The sequence below is a fragment of the Pristiophorus japonicus genome, chromosome 3 (genome assembly GCF_044704955.1).
Source record: "Pristiophorus japonicus isolate sPriJap1 chromosome 3, sPriJap1.hap1, whole genome shotgun sequence".
Taxonomy (NCBI): Eukaryota; Metazoa; Chordata; class Chondrichthyes; family Pristiophoridae; genus Pristiophorus; species Pristiophorus japonicus.
This window is the reverse complement of record NC_091979.1, coordinates 11,614,761-11,636,332: the sequence shown is the minus strand read 5'-3', so window position 1 is coordinate 11,636,332 and position 21,572 is coordinate 11,614,761. Positions and strand designations below refer to the sequence as shown.

The window sequence follows — 21,572 nt, the reverse complement described above, 5'->3', positions numbered from 1 at the left end:
TGCCACTCTCTTTCTATTTCTCTCTATTTCCCTCTCTCTGTCTCTCTCCCTCTGTATCTCTGTATCTCTGTCTCTCTCTCTCTCTATTTCCCTCTCTCTGTCTCTCTCTGTCTGTCTTTCTCTCTCTCAGTCTGCATGTGAGTGTGTCTTTCTCTATCTCTGTCTCTCTTTTTCTCTCTCTTTCTGTCTGTCTCTCTCCCCCGCTCAATCTCTCTATCTGGATCTCTGTCTCTCTCACTCTCTGTCTCTCTATATCTCTCTATCTCTGTCTCCCTCTCTCTATTTCCTTCTCTCTGTCTCTCTGTCTGACTTTCTCTCTCAGTCTGTATCTGTGTGTGTCTCTATCTCCGTCTCTCTCTCTCTCTGCCTGTCTTTCTCTCTGTCTGTATCTCTCTCTCTCTCTCTGTCTCTCTCTATTTCCCTCTGTTTCTCTCTTTGTCTGTCTTTCTCTCTCTGTCTGTATCTGTGCGTGTGTCTCTCTATCTCTGTCTCTCTCTCTCTGTTTCTCTCTGTCTCTTTTTCTGTCTGTATCTCTCTCCCTCTATGTCTCTCTGTTTCCCTCTGTCTGATTCTGTCTCCTTTTCTCTCTCGCTCTCCAACACACACACACGGAAAATAATGAGAAAGGCGAGCGGCTTGAAGGGCAGGTCGAGCTACCCTCTCCCCTGATTACTGTAATAATACGTTGGCTCAAATGTTCAAATGGGTGTCACCTTTCAAACTGCGGCTGTGAAAGTGGGGCTGTTTCACAGCTGGGAGCTGCATTTACCAGTTGGTCTGCCCTTGCCGGGTCTGGGAGGAGTGCTGTATTCAGATCTTGGGGCAGTGGGACCATGTCTATTTAAAAAGGACAGACAAGGAGCTGGAAGCAGCAGATAGCTGGGAATAAGGCAGGGAAGGAGCCGTTTGCTCTGTCTCTCTCTCTCTCTGTGCGAGATTTTGCTAAGCAGGAAAGTTTTTGAAAACTTTAATTGCAATTTTTGCAAATCAAAATTTTTTATTTGTGCAAAATTAAAGGCGATTGGAAAACTTTTTTTTTCCAAAAAGTTTTTGGGGAAGTTTTTGAAGAAGAAGTTTTTGGAGAAGTTTTTGGGGAAGTTTTTGGAGAAGTTTTTGGGGAAGTTTTTGAAGAAGAAGTTTTTGGAGAAGTTTTTAGGGAAGTTTTTGGCGAAGTTTTTTTTTTGGAGAAGTTTGCGAAGTTTTTTTTTTTCTGGCGCTGTTGCCTGTGCGGAGATGCGGGGCTGTGTGGAGCTGCTGTGTTTGCTGTGTGTGGGGCTGTGGGGCGGCTCGCTGGCCCTGGGTCCCATGGTCCACTGCCAGCCCTGCGATCACAAAGCCGTCTCCCTGTGCCCGGCGCGGCCCGCCGGCTGCAAGTTGGTCAAGGAGCCGGGCTGCGGCTGCTGCCTGACCTGTGCCCTGGGAGAGGGCCAGAGCTGCGGCGTCTACACCGAGCTGTGCGCCGGCGGCTTGAAGTGCTTGCCCAAGCCCGACGAGGAGAAGCCGCTGCATGCCCTGCTGCACGGCCGCGGCACCTGCCGCACCGCCAAAACCTACCGCCAACACCGCGACCCGGAGCAGGCGGCCGCACCGCCAGGTGAGTGAGCGAGCGTGGCAGCGGCGCAACTCCGGCGTTGGCTGCCTTCCCGCGGCCGCAACACCGGCGTGTCTGTCCCAGCGGCGTGTCTCCGGCGTATCTCTGATCCTCCAGCGTATCTCTGACCCAAGGGCGTATCTCTGACCCTCCAGCGTATCTCCAACGTACCTCTGACCCCTCCAGCGTATCTCTGACCCTCCAGCGTATCTCCAACGTACCTCTGACCCCTCCGGCGTATCTCTAACCCTCCGGCGTATCTCTAACCCACCGGCGTATCTTCAGCATATCTCTGATCCCCGCCCCAACGTATCGCTAACCCTCCAGGGTATCTCTGACCCACTGGCGTATCTTCAGCATATCTCCAGCGTATTTCTGACCCTCCAGCGTATCTCCAGCATATCTCTGACCCACCGGCGTATTTCCAACGTATCTCTGACCCTCCAGCGTATTTTTGACCCACCGGCGTATCTCCAGCATATCTCTGACCCACCGGAGCATCTCCGACCCATCAGCGTATCTCCAACATATCTCTGACCCACCGGCGTATCTCCAGCGTATCTCTGACCCACCGGCGTATATCCCATCCCAGGCACTTTCTCCTCCCCGCGGGCTCCCTTGGTATCTCAGTCACTTTCTGCTCAAACTCTCCCCCCGCGGTCTCTTTTATTGGCGATGCGGTGTAATACTGAAAATAAACAAGGGGAAGAGGAATGGGAGATCGAGAGATCGAGACAGAGAGTGAGAGAGAGAGAGAGAGACCGTGAGATAGAGACAGAGAGATACAGAGACACACAGACAGTGACAGAGACAGAGAGAGAGAGACAGAGAGGGGGACAGATGGAGAGAGAATCATAAAGACGCGAGAGAAGGACTGACAGAGAAACAGAGAGAGAGAGAGACAAAGAACCAACGAATAACTGGACAGGAATAGGGGAGGGAGACAGACAGGGGGAGAGGCAGACAGATAGGGGGAGACAGACAGATAGGGGGAGACAGACAAGAGTGACACACGGGGAGAGAGACACACAGAGAGAGTGACATGGGGGGTAGAGTGACACACAGGGGGAGAGAGACAAGGGGGGAGAGTGACACACGGGGGAGAAAGAGACAGGGGTTGAGTGACACACAGGGGGGAGAGTGACACACGGGGAGAGTGACACACAGGGGGGAGAGAGAGACAGGGGGAGAGAGAGACAGAGACAGGGGGGGAGAGAGACATAGGGGAGAGTGACACACAGGGGGAGGGTGACACACAGGGTGGAGAGAGAGACAGGGGGAGAGAGAGACAGGGGGAGAGTAACACAGGAGGAGAGTGACACAGGGGTTAAGTGACACACAGGGGGAGACACACAGGGGAGGGTGACGCAGGGGGAGAGTGACACAGGGGAGAGTGACACAGGGAGAGAGTGACACGGGGGAGAGAGACACCCAGGGGAGACACCCAGGGGGAGAGTGACACACAGGGGGAGAGTGACACAGGGTGAGAGTGACACAGGAGGGAGAGAGAGAGACAGGGGGAGGGAGAGACAGGGGGAGTGTGACACACAGGGGGGAGAGACACGGAAGAGAGGGACACACGGGGAGAGTGACACGGGGAGAGTGACAAAAGGGGAGAGTGACACACACGGGGGAGAGAGAGACAGGGGGAGAGAGAGAGACAGGGGGAGAGTGACACATGGAGAGAGTGACACAGGGGGAGAGTGACACAGGGGGAGAGTGACACACAGGGAGAGAGTGACACGGGGGAGAGTGACACAGGGGGAGAATGACACACAGGGAGAGAGTGACACGGGGGAGTGTGACACGGGGGAGTGTGACACGGGGGAGTGTGACACAGGGAGAGAGTGACACGGGGGAGAGTGACACAGGGGGAGAGTGACACACAAGGGAGAGAGTGACACAGGGAGAGAGTGACACGGGGGAGTGTGACAGGGGGGAGAGTGACACAGGGAGAGAGTGACACGGGGAGAGAGTGACACGGGGGGAGAGTGACACACAGGGAGAGAGTGACACAGGGAGAGAGTGACACGGGGGAGTGTGACACGGGGGAGTGTGACACGGGGGAGTGTGACACAGGGAGAGAGTGACACAGGGAGAGAGTGACACGGGGGGAGAGTGACACACAGGGAGAGAGTGACACAGGGAGAGAGTGACACGGGGGAGTGTGACACGGGGGAGAGTGACACACAAGGGGAGAGTGACACAGGGGAAGAGAGAGACATCCAGGGGGACACACCCAGGGGGAGAGTGACACACAGGGGGAGAGTGACACACAGGGAGAGAGTGACACGGGGGAGAGTGACACACAGAGGGAGAGTGACACAGGGAGAGAGTGACACACAGGGGGAGAGTGACACACAGGGGGAGAGTGACACAGGGAGAGAGTGACACAGGGGGAGAGTGACACACAGGGAGAGAGTGACACAGGGGGAGAGTGACACACAAGGGGAGAGTGACACAGGGGTTAAGTGACACACAGTGGGAGACACACGGGGGAGGGTGACGCAGGGGAAGAGAGAGACATCCAGGGGGACACACTCAGGGGGAGAGTGACACAGGGAGAGAGTGACACACAGGGGGAGAGTGACACACAGGGGGAGAGTGACACACAGGGGGAGAGTGACACACAGGGGGAGAGAGAAATGGGGGAGAGTGACACACAGGGGGAGAGTGACACAGGGGGAGAGTGACACAGGGGGAGAGTGACACAGGGGTTAAGTGACACACAGGGGGAGACGCAGGGGGAGAGTGACGCAGGGGAGAGAGAGTCAGGAGGGAGAGTGACACATGGGGAGAGTGACACAGGGAGAGAGTGACACAGGGGTTGAGTGACACACAGGGGAGACATGCGGGGGAGAGTGATGCAGGGGGAGAGTGACACACAGGGGGGGGACTGACACACGGAGAGCGCTATATGCAGCATGGGGAGAGGGAGGTGGGCCAAGATGTGTGCACAGTGAGCCTGCAGCCTGCGTTGTGCGAGCGGGCAGGCTGAGACCCAGCCGGCCCCGGGACTCGCACGGTTAAACCCGCTGCCTCGGACCAACAGCAGAATTAGAGAGCCACAGAACCCCAGGGTCCCAAAACCTGCCCCGGGACTGAACCCCAAACAGCTTCCTAACCATGGCAGTGCCGGTACAGCTGGAGAGTGGGTGGGATAGTGGGGGGTGGGGGGGGGGGTAAGGGTAGTGAGGGGAGGGGGATAGTGAGGGGAAGAGGATAGTGAGGGGGGTAGTGAGGGGAGGGAGATAGTGAGGGGGGATAATGAGGGGAGGGATAGTGAGGGGAGGGGGATGATGAGGGGAGGGGGATAGTGAGGGTAGGAATAGTGAGGGGTAAGGGATAGTGATGGGAGGGGGATAGTGAGGGGAGGGGGATAGTGAGGTGGGATAGTGAGGGGAGGGAGATAGTGAGGGGAGAGGGATAGTAAGGGGGGATAGTGAGTGTAGGGATAGTGAGGGGGAAGGGATAGTGATGGAAGGGGGATAGTGAGGGGAGGGGGATAGTGAGGTGGGATAGTGAGGGGAGGGGGATTTTGAGGGGAGGGGGACTTTGAGGGGAGGGGGATAGTGAGGGGGGAGGGATAGTGATGGGAGGAGGATAGTGAGGGGAGGATAGTGAGGGGGATAGTGAGGGGGATAGTGAGGGGGGATAGTGAGGGGAGGGGGAGAGTGAGGGGGAGAATGAGTGGGGATAGTGAGGGGGAGAGTGAGGGGAGATAGTGAGGGGTGGGGAGAGTGAGAGGGGATAGTGAGGGGAGATAGTGACGGGGGAGAGTGAGGGGGGAGAGAGTGAGAGGGGATAGTGAGAGGAGATAGTGATGGGGGGAGAGTGAGGGGGCAGAGGTGGAGGAAGTGATCAAATGGAGGTTAAGTCACTGCTTTATTTCCAGGTTGAAGGACCTAATGTATCTTTTCATTTGATATATTTAACATAGAAACATAGAAAATAGGTGCAGGAGTAGGCCATTCGGCCCCTCGAGCCTGCACCACCATTCAATAAGATCATGGCTGATCATTCCCTCAGTACCCCTTTCCTGCTTTCTCTCCATGCCCCCTGATCCCTTTAGCCATAAGGGCCACACCTAACTCCCTCTTGAATATATCCAACGAACTGGCATCAACAACTTTCTGCGGCAGAGAATTCAGAGGGAGACGGGCAGATTTTTGAGCGACAAGGAAGTAAAGGGTTACGGGGAGCGGGCGGGGAAGTGGAGCTGAGTCCCTGATCGGATCAGCCATGATCGTATTAAATGGCGGAGCAGGCTCGAGGGGCTGAATGGCCGACTCCTGCTCCTATTTCTCGTGCTCTCTCTGTGATTCGGGGGTGGGGGGGGGGGCAGGCTATTCGTGGCTGGACAGTATAATGTTAAGGCGGACGGAGCTGTGAGCGGCTGCCAGGTGAAGGGGCCGGCATCAAGCTGTGGGAGGAACGCTGGTGTTGTGTACCTTGGCCGATCCAGCTGTGCTTGAAGCCCCTCCAGTTGTGGTTCTTGCAATGCCAGCGGGCCGAGCCCAGTGCCCCCCCCCCCCCCACCTGCCCCCAGATGTGCAGCAACTTGCCAGCTGTTTGCGACGCACAGCTGCTCCAATGCTCGCCTCCCCTCCCCCCACCTCTCTCCCTCCAGCTGTGCTTGCCAACCCTCCGCAGATATTCCCCTCCTGCCTCCCCCCCCCGTCCAGCTGTTGCTCCAGAGAAAGCCACTGACAGCTGTCTCTGTGCACAGGTCCCCACGCGAGGACTTCCTGCAAATCTCGTCAATCTCCCAGGATCTGGCGTTTGGCAGAGGGGGGGGCGGGGGGCACGGAGGCTGGCTAATCCGGGACTGTGCGGGTCGGGGGAAGGAAGGCTGCCTCTGGGGAGCCAGACCTGTGCACCACAGCCTGGGGAGGGTCCGGAACGCGAGCTGCTCTGCTCCAACAGAGGTGGGGGGAAGTACTGCAGAATCTCTGTGGAAGGTTCCTGTCCACTGACGCTATCAATCTTTCCAGTCATGCTGCACACACTGGGCAGTCTGGGCAGGGAGGGTGGACCAACGGACAGGACAATGAACTGGCCTCCTCCTGTTCCTGTGTAACAGGCTCGAGGGGCTGAATGGCCCTCCTCCTGTTCCTGTGTAACAGGCTCGAAGGGCTGAATGGCCTCCTCCTGTTCCTGTGTAACAGGCTCGAAGGGCTGAATGGCCTCCTCCTGTTCCTGTGTAACAGGCTCGAGGGGCTGAATGGGCCTCCTTGCTGTTCCTGTGTAACAGGCTCGAAGGGCTGAATGGCCCTCCTCCTGTTCCTGTGTAACAGGCTCGAGAGGCTGAATGGCCAGGACACCGGGGATTACCCCCACTGCTCTTCTTCCAACTAGTGCCGTGGCATCTTTTACATCCACCTGAGAGAGCAGACGCCTCGGTTTAACGTCTCATCCGAAAGACAGCACATCCGACAGTGCGGCGTTCCCTCAGTACTGCCCCTCCGACAGTGCGGTGCTCCCTCAGTACTGCTCCTCTGACAGGGCGGGGCTCCCTCAGTACTGCCCCTCCGACAGTGCGGCGTTCCCTCAGTACTGCCCCTCCGACAGTGCGGCACTCCCTCAGTACTGCCCCTCCGACAGTGCGGCGTTCCCTCAGTACTGCCCCTCCGACAGTGCAGCGCTCCCTCAGTACTGCCCCTTCGACAGTGCGGCGATCCCTCAGCACTGCACAAGGAGCGTCAGCCTAGATTAATGTGCTCAAGTCCCTTGAGTAGGACTTGAACCCACGACCTTCTGACTCGGAGGCGAGGGTGCCACCCACTAAGCCACAGCAGTCACGCTTGTTAATGTGGTAATGTGTTAAAGTTGTGGTGGGCCCCACAGCTAACCATTCCCGGTCAGGACTGGAGATCTGCCCCCTGTTTAATGTGCTGCGCCCAGCCCTTGCAATGGCTCGGTGGGTCAGCACGGACCTACTGCTGGGGGGCAGTCCCCGGGAATCCCCTGCCGCCAGTGAGGTGCCCCATGGGGGACACAAGGCTCAGCAGTGGGGAGAATGGGAGAATCAACTACAGGGGGAATAGCAAGCTGGGTTTGTTTTTAATCTGCAACTTTTCAACATTATTTGGAAAATCGTGCTCACGAAGAAATTAATGGTGGGGAAATATCGTGAAGGGTCACTCACTGTGTAACTGTACAGAGTCATTGTTTATTCAGGGTAAGGGTCACTCATTGTAAATGTACAGAGTCACTGTTTATTCAGGGTAAGGGTCACTCACTGTGTAACTGTACAGAGTCACTGTTTATTCAGGGTAAGGGTCACTCATTGTAAATGTACAGAGTCACTGTTTATTCAGGGTAAGGGTCACTCACTGTGTAACTGTACAGAGTCACTGTTTATTCAGGGTAAGGGTCACTCACTGTGTAACTGTACAGAGTCACTGTTTATTCAGGGTAAGGGTCACTCACTGTGTAACTGTACAGAGTCACTGTTTATTCAGGGTAAGGGTCACTCATTGTAAATGTACAGAGTCACTGTTTATTCAGGGTAAGGGTCACTCATTGTAAATGTACAGAGTCACTGTTTATTCAGGGTAAGGGTCACTCACTGTGTAACTGTACAGAGTCACTGTTTATTCAGGGTAAGGGTCACTCACTGTGTAACTGTACAGAGTCACTGTTTATTCAGGATAAGCGTCACTCATTGTAAATGTACAGAGTCACTGTTTATTCAGGGTAAGGATCACTCACTAACTGTACAGAGTCACTGTTTATTCAGGGTAAGGATCACTCACTAACTGTACAGAGTCACTGTTTATTCAGGGTAAGGGTCACTCAATGTGTAACTGTACATAGTCACTGTTTATTCAGGGTAAGGGTCACTCACTAACTGTATATAGTCACTGTTTATTCAGGGTAAGGGTCACTCACTAACTGTACAGAGTCACTGTTTATTCAGGGTAAGGGTCGCTCACTAACTGTACAGAGTCACTGTTTATTCAGGGTAAGGATCACTCACTAACTGTACAGAGTCACTGTTTAGTCAGGGTAAGGGTCGCTCACTGTGTAACTGTACAGAGTCACTGTTTATTCAGGGTAAGGGTCACTCACTAACTGTACATAGTCACTATTTATTCAAGGTAAGGATCACTCACTAACTGTACAGAGTCACTGTTTATTCAGGGTAAGGGTCACTCAATGTGTAACTGTACATAGTCACTGTTTATTCAGGATAAGCGTCACTCATTGTAAATGTACAGAGTCACTGTTTATTCAGGGTAAGGATCACTCACTAACTGTACAGAGTCACTGTTTATTCAGGGTAAGGGTCACTCAATGTGTAACTGTACATAGTCACTGTTTATTCAGGGTAAGGGTCACTCACTAACTGTACATAGTCACTGTTTAGTCAGGGTAAGGGTCGCTCACTGTGTAACTGTACAGAGTCACTGTTTATTCAGGGTAAGGGTCACTCACTAACTGTACATAGTCACTGTTTATTCAAGGTAAGGGTCGCTCACTGTGTAACTGTACAGAGTCACTTTTTATTCAAGGTAAGGGTCACTCACTGTAACTATACATAGTCACTGTTTATTCAGGGTAAGGGTCACTCACTGTAACTGTACAGAGTCACTGTTTATTCAGGGTAAGGGTCACTCACTGTAACTGTACAGAGTCACTGTTTATCAGCAAGGTAAGGGTTAATTCCTTGGGTTCCCCAGTCTGTGTACGTGCTTTCCCTTGGCATGTCTTGTGATTGTTGACGGAAAGCCAAAGCTTTTAAAAACATGTATGTATATATATATTCATATATAATTTTTAACCAGCTCTGAGCTGGCTTATTTTTACGTGCCTGGTTCCACGTTCTCTCTCTCTCTCCCCTGAAACAGAACTGTAAGTGTCTGGGGTAAGAGATGGAAAGGGGATCCCGTGGAACATGGAGCGAGACCTTGCACTGTCTGTCAGTGATGGGGCTGTGAGCAGCGCAGGGTCTGGAGATGCTTTCTTATCTCACCTCCGTTGTTCAAACACAGTCAGAGGGCAGGATCGGGGAAGTGGGACATGGTCCGAGCATTTGGCCGTTGCTCGGTGTCCGTGAGAAAATGTTACACATCCGGCTGGAGACTCTGCTTTGGGATCCAGTCACAAACTTGTGCCCCCAAGTGTGCTCGAAATTGGCATGGTGAGTTTCGGCTTAATGTTTCCGCAAAGAGTCATTTCCCTAATCACAAATGTAAAAACTCGGGTACAGTCCCACACACACTGACTCTCACTGGGGTACAGTCCCACACACACTGACTCTCACTGGGGTACAGTCCCACACACACTGACTCTCACTGGGGTACAGTCCCACACACACTGACTCTCACTGGGGTACAGTTCCACACACACTGACTCTCACTGGGGTACAGTCCCACACACACTGACTCTCACTGGGGTACAGTCCCACACACACTGACTCTCACTGGGGTACAGTCCCACACACATTGACTCTCACTGGGGTACAGTCCCACACACACTGACTCTCAATGGGGTACAGTCCCACACACACTGACTCTTACTGGGGTACAGTCCCACGCACACTGACTCTCACTGGGGTACAGTTCCACTCACACTGACTCTCACTGGGGTACAGTCCCACACACACTGACTCTCACTGGGGTACAGTTCCACACACACTGACTCTCACTGGGGTACAGTCCCACACACACTGACTCTCACTGGGGTACAGTCCCACACACACTGACTCTCATTGGGGTACAGTCCCACACACTGACTCTCACTGGGGTACAGTTCCACACACACTGACTCTCACTGGGGTACAATTCCACACACACTTACTCTCACTGGGGTACAGTTCCACACACACTGACTCTCACTGGGGTACAGTCCCACACACACTGACTCTCACTGGGGTACAGTCCCACACACACTGACTCTCACTGGGGTACAGTCCCACACACACTGACTCTCACTGGGGTACAGTCCCACACACACTGACTCTCACTGGGGTACAGTGCCACACACACTGACTCTCCCTGGGGTACAGTCCCACACACTGACTCTCACTGGGGTACAGTCCTACACACACTGACTCTCACTGGGGTACAGTCCCACACACACTGACTCTCACTGGGGTACAGTCCCACACACACTGACTCTCACTGGGGTACAGTCCCACACACACTGACTCTCACTGGGGTACAGTCCCACACACACTGACTCTCACTGGGGTACAGTCCCACACACACTGACTCTCACTGGGGTACAGTGCCACACACACTGACTCTCCCTGGGGTACAGTCCCACACACTGACTCTCACTGGGGTACAGTCCTACACACACTGACTCTCACTGGGGTACAGTCCCACACACACTGACTCTCACTGGGGTACAGTCCCACACACACTGACTCTCACTGGGCTGATGTTGCTGTAGAGTGAGTTTCCATTGTAAGCAGACACCAAACGCTCTGATATATTTAAACTCCGGAAGGCAGTCTTTGGCACCCGAGATCCCAATCCGATCCAGCGCTGGATTCTGCTGCTTTTGTCTGTTGCCAGAAGTCTGGAATAGAGCAATCTCCCCCTCCCCCTCCCCCTCCCCCTCCCCCTCCCCCTCCCCTTTCCCCTCCCCCTCCTCTCGACCTGCCCCCCTCCCCTCCCCCCCTTCCACTTCCCTCCCCCTCCCCTTCATTCCCCCTTCCCCTCCACTGCCCCTCCCCCTTCCCTCCCCTCGCAACCCTCGCACTGTGATATCTGCCCCTCCCCCTCCCCCGCTCTGTGATATCTCCCCCTCCCCTGCTCCGTGATATCACCCCCTCCCCCGATCTGTGAAATCCCAGCTATGTCCATTGAAAATTGTGAGGTTTGCATTATAACTGATGACTATCTCGACACCTTGTTCGATCCAGCGCAGGTTTACTTGCAATAAAACCGTGATAAATCACCCAGAGAGAAATCCGTGACTCCTCCTTTACCTTTTTTATTTGTTCCTGGGATGTAGGCGTTGCTGGCCAGGCCGGCATTTATTGCCCATCCCTAACTGCCCCTTGAGAAGGTGGTGGTGAGCCGCCTTCTTGAACCGCTGCAGTCCGTGTGGTGAAGGTGCTCCCACAGTGCTGTTAGGGAGGGAGTTCCAGGATTGTGACCCAGTGACGATGAAGGAACGGCCGATATATTTCCCAGTCAGGATGGTGTGTGACTGGGAGGGGAACGTGGAGGTGGTGGTGTTCCCATGGACCTGCTGCCCTTGTCCTTCTAGGGGGTAGAGGTGGCGGGTTTGGGAGGTGCTGCCGAAGAAGCCTTGGCGAGTTGCTGCAGTGCATCTTGTAGATGGTGCACACTGCAGCCAGGGGGCGCCGGTGGTGGACGAGTGAATGGTCCACAACCTTAAACAATCAAGCGGGCTGCTCTGTCCTGGATGGTGTCGAGCTTCTCGAGTGTTGTTGGAGCTGCACTCATCCAGGCAAGTGGAGAGTATTCCATCACACTCCTGACTTGTGCCTTGTAGACGGTGCAAAGGCTTTGGGGAGTCAGGAGGTGAGACACTCACCGCAGAATACCCAGCCTCTGACCTGCTCTTATTGCCACAGTATTTATGTGGCTGGTCCAGTTAAGTTTCTGGTCAATAGTGACCTCCAGGATGTTGATGATGGGGAATTTGGTGATGATAATGCCGTTGGATGTCAAGGGTCGGTGGTTAGACTCTCGCTTGTTGGAGATAGTCATTGCCTGGCACTTGTGTGGTGTGAATGTTACTTGCCACTTATCAGCCCAAGCCTGAATGTTGTCCAGGCCTTGCTGTATGCGGGCACGGACTGATTCATTATCTGAGGAGTTGCGAATGGAACTGAACACTGTGCAGTCATCAGCGAACATCCCCACTTCTGACCTTATGATGGAGGGAAGGTCATTGATGAAATTGGGGAAATGTCTTCACCCAGAGGGTAGTGGGGGTCTGGAACTCACTGCCTGAAAGGGTGGTAGAGGCAAAAACCCTCACCTCATTTTGAAAAGTACTTAGATGTGCACCTGAGGTGCTGTAACCTGCAGGACTACGGACATAGAGCTGGAAAGTGGGATTATGCTGGATAGCTCTTGGTCGGCCAGCGCAGACATGATGGGCCGAAATGGCCACCTTCTGTGTTGTAAACTTCCATGACTCTATGAAACAGCTGAAGATGGTTGGGCCTAGGACACTGCCCTGAGGAACTCCTGCAGTGATATCCTGGGGCTGAGATGATTGACCTCCAACCACCACAACCATCTTCCTTTGTGCTGGGTATGACTCCGGCCAGTGGGGAGTTTTTCCCCCTGATTCTCATTGACTTCAGTTTTACGAGGGCTCCTTGATGCCACACTCGGTCAAATGCTGCCTTGATGTCGAGGGCAGTTACTCTCACCTCACCTCTGGAATTCAGCTCTTTTGTCCATACAACCGTAGAAACAAAGAAAATAGGTGCAGGAGTAGGCCATTCGGCCCTTCGAGCCTGCACCACCATTCAATATGATCATGGCTGATCACTCAGTACCCCATTCCTGCTTTCTCTCCATACCCTTTGATCCCTTTAGCCGTAAGGGCCACATCTAACTCCCTTTTTGAATATATCTAACGAACTGTCCCCAACAACTCTCTGCGGTAGAGAATTCCACAGGTTAACAACTCTCTGGGTGAAGAAGTTTCTCCTCATCTTGGTCCTAAATGGCCTACCCCTTATCCTTAGACTGTGACCCCTGGTTCTGGACTTCCCCAACATTGGGAACATTCTTCCTGCATCTAACCTGTCCCGTCCCATCAGAATTTTAGACCAAGGCTATAATGAGGTCTGGAGCCGAGTGGCCCTGGCGGAACCCAAACTGAGCATCAGTGAACAGGTTACTGCTGAGTAAGTGCCGCTTGATAGCACTGTCGATGGCACCTTCCATCACTTTGTTGATGATTGAGAGTAGACTGGTTGGCCGGATTGGATTTGTCCTGCTTTTTGTGGACAGGACGTACCTGGGCAGTTTTCCACCGTTGGATAGATGCCAATGTTGTAGCTGTACTGGAACAGCTTGGCTAGAGGCGCGGCTAGTTCTGGAGCACACGTCTTCAGCCCGGCAGCCGGGATGTTGTTGGGGCCCACCGCCTTTGCTGTATCCAGTACGCTCAGCTTTTTCTGGACAGGATTGCAGTGATTATTTTTTAGCCTTAAAGACACAGTGAGATTACTGGGGATATTTGCTCTGGTTCTCAATGCTGCCATTGTGTTGCCGTGGGCTGCACACAATCTCTAGTTTGAAGTGTCTGATATTTCGAGCGTTGGCAGTGCGTGTTTACAGAATGAACAGCTGAGCGGGTAATCAGCGACATCGCTCCTGCCCAAACATGTTGCGATGTCCTCTGTGACCGCCTCCACCCGCAATCCCACTACACCGCAGATTTAAAATTCGCTTCGTTCTGTTCAGGTCCCTCCATGGCCCCTCGCCCCCCTCCCTGTCTCTGTAATCTCCTCCAGCCCCACAACCCCCCCAACCCCCCCTCTCTCCCGACATCTCTGCGCTCCTCCAATTCGGGGCTTCTTCAGCATCCCTGATTATAATCGCCCCACCAACGGTGGCCGTGCCTTCAGCTGCCTGGGCCCCAAGCTCTGGGACTCCCTCCCTAAACCTCTCCGCCTCTCCTTTCTAAGACGCACTTTAAAACCCACCTCATTGACCAAGCTTTGGATTGCGCTCCTGTGAAGCACCTTGGGATGTTTTACTGGGTTAAAGGCGCTATATAATTTGGAGTATGCAGGTACAGCAAGCAATAAGGAAGGCAAATGGCATGTTGTCCCTTATTGCAAGGGGGTTGGACTATAAGAGTAGGGAAGGCTTGCTACAATTGTACAGGGCCCTGGTGAGACCACACCTGGAGTACTGTGCACACTTTGGGTCTCCTTATCTAAGGAAGGATATACTTGCCTTGGAGATGGTACAACGGAGGTTCACTGGATTGATTCCTGGGATGGGGGCTGTCTTATGATGAGAGATTGAGTAGAATGGGCCGATACTCTCTGGAGTTTAGAAGAATGAGAGGTGGTCTCATTGAAACACGAGATTCTGAGGGGGATTGACAGGGTAGAGGCAGGGAGGATGTTTTCCCTGGGCTGGGGAGTCTAGAACCAGGGGTCACAGTCTCAGGATAAGGGGTCGGCCATTTAGGACTGAGATGAGGAGAAACTTCTTCACTCAGAGGGTTGTAAATCCATCGGAGCAGGCCGGGGAGCGGGAGAAGCAACATGGTGTCATACCGCTCCAGGGAGCAGCACGTGCTGGAGCAGGAGAGCTACGGCAGTGATAAGGGACATCATCAAGGTTCAGGTCGGTGATTGGAGCGTGGGCAGGTACAGCAGGAGCGGCGAGGTCGGGGCGAAGGAGCGGCGAGAGATTGTAGAGGGACGTGATCGTGGCCCAGGGGAAAGGCGCGAGTTCGGGGCCCGAAAGAGCCAAGGGCCCAGGGGCAGCACGGGGCCCAGCCCACACTGTGCGATATGTGTGTAGCGCACTAGGCCCGTGCAGCAGAGCAGGTCTCCAGTCGTCCTGGTTAACCCTTGCCACTGGACCAAGACCTCGCTCTGTCAAGCCCGTGTGGTGGCTGGTGTGCAACGGTCACCCCACGTTAAAATAATCCACCCACAGGCATCTTCCACCCTTCAGGATGTAGTTCAGACCTGAAATTTTAGGTCCTTGATTGAAACACCTGTGAACTTTTTGATGTGGAAGCAATTCGAGGGGCTGCTTATGATGATGATGTAAATCTGTGGAATTCTCTGCCCCAGAGAGCTGTGGGGAGGAGGAGGAGAGAGGAAAGGGAGAGAGTGGACGAGGAGGACAGGGCATGAGAGAGAATGTAGACACCACCAGTATAATCTCGCCCTCCCTGTATCACTATCTCTGATCCCCACGCCTAATCCCTGCAGTGTAGAGAATTGCGAAGTGGGATTTGTTGAGCTGCACTGACCTCTGGTGGGCAATAGTGCTCAGAGGGACCTGGGTGTCCTTGTAGACGGATCACTGAAAGCTAACATGCAGGTAACAGCAAGCAATTAAGTCAGCAAATAGTATGTTGGCCTTTATTACAAGAGGATTTATGTGTAAGATGAACGATGTCTTACTGCAATTATATCGGGCCCTGGTGAGACCGCACCTGGAGTATTGTATGCAGTTTTGGTCTCCTTACCTAAGGAAGGATATACTTGCCACAGAGGGAGTGCAACGAAGGTTCACCAGACTGATTCTAGAACCAGGGGTCACAGTCTCAGGATAAGGGGTCGGCCATTTAGGACTGAGATGAGGAGAAATTTCTTCACTCAGAGGGAGGTGAATCTTTGGAATTCTCTGCCCCAGAGGGCTGTGGAGGCTCAGTCCTTGAGTATATTCAGGACAGAGCTGAGTCCGTGATCAGCCATGATCTTATTGAATGGTGGCGCTGGCTCGAGAGGCCGTGTGGCTTCCTCCTGCTCCTATTTCTTATGTTTTTATGTTTAGAAGTGAGAAAATGAAGGATGAGGATCATTGGGGTGGTGGGGCAGGGTCATGACTGATATTCCCCTTCTAAACCTTTTGTAAAATTGTACAATTTCATGAGAAACTCTTGCTATGAATTATGACACTTAAGAGTAACTTATCATCAGATTTGAAGAGGTGGATTAGTCGGGCCTCCCAGCTGTCGTGCTGGGAAGCTCACGCTTCGGGATTTGTGCCGGTTAAGGGGAAGGGTTTACCCGGTGGATCATGGGAAAGGAGAAGGGAGACTGAGATCGACACTTTATTCCATCGCTGGGTGAGCGGGACTTGGTGCGAGTTAGGACACGGGGCAGTGAGCACAGGGGGTGATGGGTGAGCGGGACTCGGTGCGAGTTAGGACACAGGTTAGCGAGCACAGGGGATGATGGGTGAGCGGGACTCGGTGTGAGTTAGGACACGGGGCAGTGAGCACAGGGGGTGATGGGTGAGCGAGACTCGGTGCGAGTTAGGACACAGGTCAGCGAGCACAGGGGATGATGGGTGAGTGGGACTCGGTGCAAGTTAGGACACGGGGCAGTGAACACGGGGTAATGGGTGAGCGGGACTCGGTGCGAGTTATGACACGGGGCAGTGTGCACAGGGGGTGATGGGTGAGCGGGACTTGGTGCGAGTTAGGACACGGGGCAGTGAACACAGGGGGTGACGGGTGAGCGGGACATGGTGTGAGATAGGACACGGGCTGCCGAGTTCTGGATCACCTCAAGTTTACGTAGGGTAGAATGTGGGAGGCCAGCCAGGAGTGCGTTGGAATAGTCAAGTCTAGAGATAACCAAGGCACGGATGAGGGTTTCGGCAGCGGATGAGTGGAGGCAGGGGCGGAGATGGGCGATGTTACTGAGGTGGAAATGGGCAGTCTTGGTTATGCTGTGGATATGTGGTCGAAAGCTCATTTCAGGGTCAAATATGACACCAAGGTTGTGAACAGTCTGGTTCAGCCTCAGACAGGAGTTGGAGAGAGGGATGGAGTCAGTGGCTGGGGAACGGAGTTTGTGGCGGGGACCGAAATCAATGGCTTCGGTTTTCACAATGAAACTCGGAGATGGGCAAGGAGGCCAGAATTGGAGGAGTGCAGAGAGCTTGGGGTGGGTGGGGGGGTGCAGGAGATGATGGAAAGCGTGAGGGGCGAGGCCAGGCAGGGATTTTAATACTAGGATGCGAATGTTAAAAAGTCAGTGTGTCAGGAGTGGGGGAGGGTACGGGAGGAGGAACAGGCCTCTGTTTGTTTAACTCACTGAACGTTTGGTGCCTGGTTTACATTTCACCGATCAGCAGATGAGCAAGGACAGCTGAGAGTGCGAGAAACCTGAGACTCGCATTGTTGGGGAGGGAGGCGGGGAGAGACCAGGGGCACAGTGACCTTTGACCTCTCTCCTCCCCCCCCCTCCTCCGCACCCCCTTCGGCTCTGCACACCCGCCGTGGCGGAGTGTCGGTTCAACAGCCGCCAAAGGCTAGACACCATCTTCAAAACGAGAATGTGTAAAGAATGGAATCAATCTCGGTCAAATGAATGCCGAGAATATCAACGTACTCTGTATCTAACCCCATGTACCTGCCCTCGGAGTGTTTGATGGGACTGTGATATATTCACAGAGCACAGCACACACAGCTTCCTAACATGGCAGGCAGCTCTCTCGGAAGTCTCCGGAATTCTGCCTGGTTCTGTTTATTATTAACTATGCACTTGCAGTACACAGTACATCCACATTCACAGTGTGGAGCTACAAACATTACAAGCTTACAGACATTGCACTTCTCCCTCCTTAATGAAGAAGCCATCATAACAAACATCATACATAACTTTCATATTTATACATAACATAGGATATAAACTTATTTTTTTAAATATTTACAAATTTAACTTCACCACTTGTTTTCTGTTTCGAAGAGAATACCTTCGCTCCCAAACATGGTGTCGAATCTAAACTCATTCGAGGCTCATCCTGAGGAACGTTATCCTCCACAGAATTTCCTTAATTTTCATTTGAACTCATTCTAACTTCAGGCTCTTTGTTTTCCTGACTCGGACTCAGACTTTCATTCTGATTCTCTCCTGGATTTGTTTCCAGTACATTGGATTTAGGATTTGCTACTGGTGTATCAAAACTATCTGATGAGTCAGAAATAATTGAATCATTCCCACCTTCAACTCCTCTCATGTCTCTAGATAAAATATGATCAATATGAACAAACCTAACCTGTCCATTATCAAACATCTTTACCAAATATGTGCGAGGACCACATATCTTCACCACTCTTCCTGGTAACCACTTTAACCATTTATGGTGATGGTTCTTCACTTTCACCTTCTGGTTTAATTTAACACTTCTCTCTTTTACTCTACCTCTATCATGATTCTCTTTCTGTCTTAATTGTGTCTCTTCTACGGACTGTGCCAAATTTGGCTTTAACAACGAAAATCTGGTTCGTGGCTGTCGTTTGAGAAACAGCTCCGCTGGTGTTCTACCAGTAGTTGCATGAGGAATATTTCGATATGTAATCAAAAAATTAGCCAATTTGTGATCCAATGACAACTGTCATTTCCTTGGATTTGGATCCAACATTTGTTTTATGAGGGCACGTTTTACAATTTGTACAGTGCGCTCTGCTGCACCATTGCTCGTGAACTGTGCAAATTCTTCTGAACGAAATTGTGGTCCATTATCCAAAACAATTTCTTCAGGGAGGCCAAATAATTTTCGTACAATGTCCAATGTTTTACTTGTTGTTATTTTCCACATTGGAAACACCTCAACCCACTTCGAATGGCTATCAATCACAATGAACAATTGTTGTTCTTCTAACTCAGCAAAATCAATATGTAGCCTTTGCCACACCCTGGGAGGCCATTTCCATGGCTGTAATGCTACTGGTGGTGGTTGCTTGCTTACCGATTGACATGTCATGCACTGACTCACGATGTACTCTATATCTTTATCAAGACCTGGTCACCATAAATAACTGCATGCAAAACTCTTGGTCAAGCACATTCCCAGGTGCTGGTCATGGAGGTCTCCTAATAACTTGGACCTGAATTTATTTGGTATAACCACTCTTGCACCCCATATGATAAAATCTTTATCGACTGATAATTCATTCCTACGAATGAAGAATGGATGTGTATCTTTGTCTGTTACCTGGTTTGGCCATCCATTTGCAATACAATCATACACTTTTGACATCACTGGGTCACGTTTGGTTGCTTTACTAATCTCTTCAGCTGTGACTGGCAGTTCATCAATGTATGAAAAATAAAACACTTCTTCCCTATCGGATGTAACTTGTGATGGGGAAGGCAATCTAGACATGGCATCAGCATTATTGTGATCAGAAGATCGTCTGTATTCAATATCATATGTATATGCTGACAAAATCAAAGCCCCTCTCTGCATTCGGGCTGCAGCTAATGTTGGAACTGGGGAATTTGGATGGACGATTGCTGTTAGGGACTTATAGTCCGTAACGATGGTAAACTTACGACCATACAAGTATTTGTGAAACTTCTTGACCCCAAAAATTAATGCCAAAACTTCCCTTTCAATTTGCGCATAATTACTCTCACTGGCACTTTTGCGTGAAGCAAAAGCAATTGATCTCTTCCCCCCACTACTTAATACATGAGAGATTACTGCCCCAACTCCATACGGAGAGGCATTACATGCGAGCTTAATCTCCTTAAATACGTCATAATGAACGAACATGGTGCTCTCTACCAATTTGCTTTTACACTCCTTGAATGCTGTATCGCATTCTTTTGACCATTTCCAATGGACCTGTTTTTTCAAAAGTTCATTCAGTGGATGTAATAATGTAGCCAAATTTGGTAGGAACTTCCCATAATAGTTCAAAAGACCCAAGAATGAACGAAGTTCAGTGACATTCCTGGGAGTGGGTGCATTTCTGATCGCATCCAATTTTTCCATGGTTGGATGTAAACCATCTTTGTCAATTCTGTACCCTAAGCACTCCACTGAGTTTTTAAATAACTCACACTTACGAGCAGACACGTGTACTCTGGGCCTTTCTAGCCGTTTAAGGACTTCATTCAATATGTTATTAGCAATTTGCCTATTTGATGCTGAAATTAGTATGTCATCCAAATATACTAACCCTTCAATACCTTGCAAAATCTGGTTCATCACCCCTTGTAATATGGCAGGGGCGGAAGACACTCCAAACGGGTAGCCTATTAAACTGATACAGGCCTAGATGAGTATTTATAGTCAAACATGACTTGGGCTCCTCATCTAGTTCAAGCTGTAAGTAGGCATTCGTAAGATCCAGTTTTGAGAAGATCTGACCACCTGTCAGTGTTGTGAACAAATCTTCTATATTCGGCAATGTATTGGGGACATTACCCTCTAGAACCTGGTTTACGGTTACTTTATAATCACCACACAATCTTACCTTACCGTCGAACTTAGGTACAACAACAATGGGTGTAGCCCAATTACATCGATCTATCTTACAAATAATGTTCTCAGTCTCTAGTCTTTTGAGTTCTTGCTCAACCTTCTCCTTGAGTGCATATGGTACGGAACGTGGCTTGTAGTAAACCGATCTAGCATCCTTCTGTACCCTGACACTCACCTTGAAGCCTTGGATCGGACTGCCCGTTTCACAGTACACCTTTGGATAACTCTTGATAACCTCATCCGTTGATGAAAATCTTGTTTCCACACAGAAAATCTTACCCCAATCCAGCTTCAGTGAGCTCAACCAATTTCTTCCTAGTAAGGCAGGCTTGTCTCATTTCACTACTATTAGAGGCAAGTTCTGAAATTGATCTTTATATTTCACCGGTATGGTGATACGACCTACCACAGGAATTTTCTCTCCGGAGTAGTCTCGCAGCTCTATCTTGGATTTCTCCAGTTGAAAATCACGCAATGTGTCGTGGTACAGCGACTCCGGTACTACACTCACGGATGCACCTGTGTCAATTTCCATTGGTATCTTGAATCTTGCAACATCTATGTGGATTTTGATGCTTTCCGAATCGCTGTCCATTAACCTCGTGCTCCTGATGACGTGTAACTCTAACATCTCCTCGTCCTGTTGTTGTTCTTCCATGCTATTTAGTCTCTTGGGATTTCTACTCATAGCTTTAAACGCTGGACTCACAGCTTTAAAACCTGGTTTACCCTTCAGTCGGCATGCCTTCGCAAGATGCCCAGTCTTTCTGCGGAATAAACACTCTGCCTTCACGTATGGACAACTTTGAGCAATGTGTTGTCCCAGGCACCTATCGCACGACTTCGACGCTCTGTTAGAATTTCTAGTTTCTGAGACTTTCGGCCTTGCCTGTCATTTACTTTGAACCTGCAGGTGATTTACCTCGGTTAACTGATGACCGTAATTATTATTTAATTCTCGGGAATATTGTTCGGCCATGCCCATCGACCTCGCTGTCTGACAAGCAATCGCAAAAGTCAAGTCATCCGTCATCAATAACTTCCTTCTGATC

General features: G+C 51.4%; 1 protein-coding gene across 1 annotated transcript in view; it reads left to right on the top strand.

The window, feature by feature from the left end:
• The first annotated feature begins 692 nt into the window (after positions 1-692).
• Positions 693-21,572, top strand: part of LOC139259656 (insulin-like growth factor-binding protein 5) — a 34,858-nt gene continuing 13,978 nt past the window's right edge. The window contains exon 1 of the mRNA XM_070875180.1: positions 693-1,594. Within this exon, the coding sequence (XP_070731281.1) occupies positions 1,234-1,594 (361 nt within the window). The 5' untranslated portion in view covers positions 693-1,233. The remainder of the gene's footprint in view (positions 1,595-21,572) is intronic.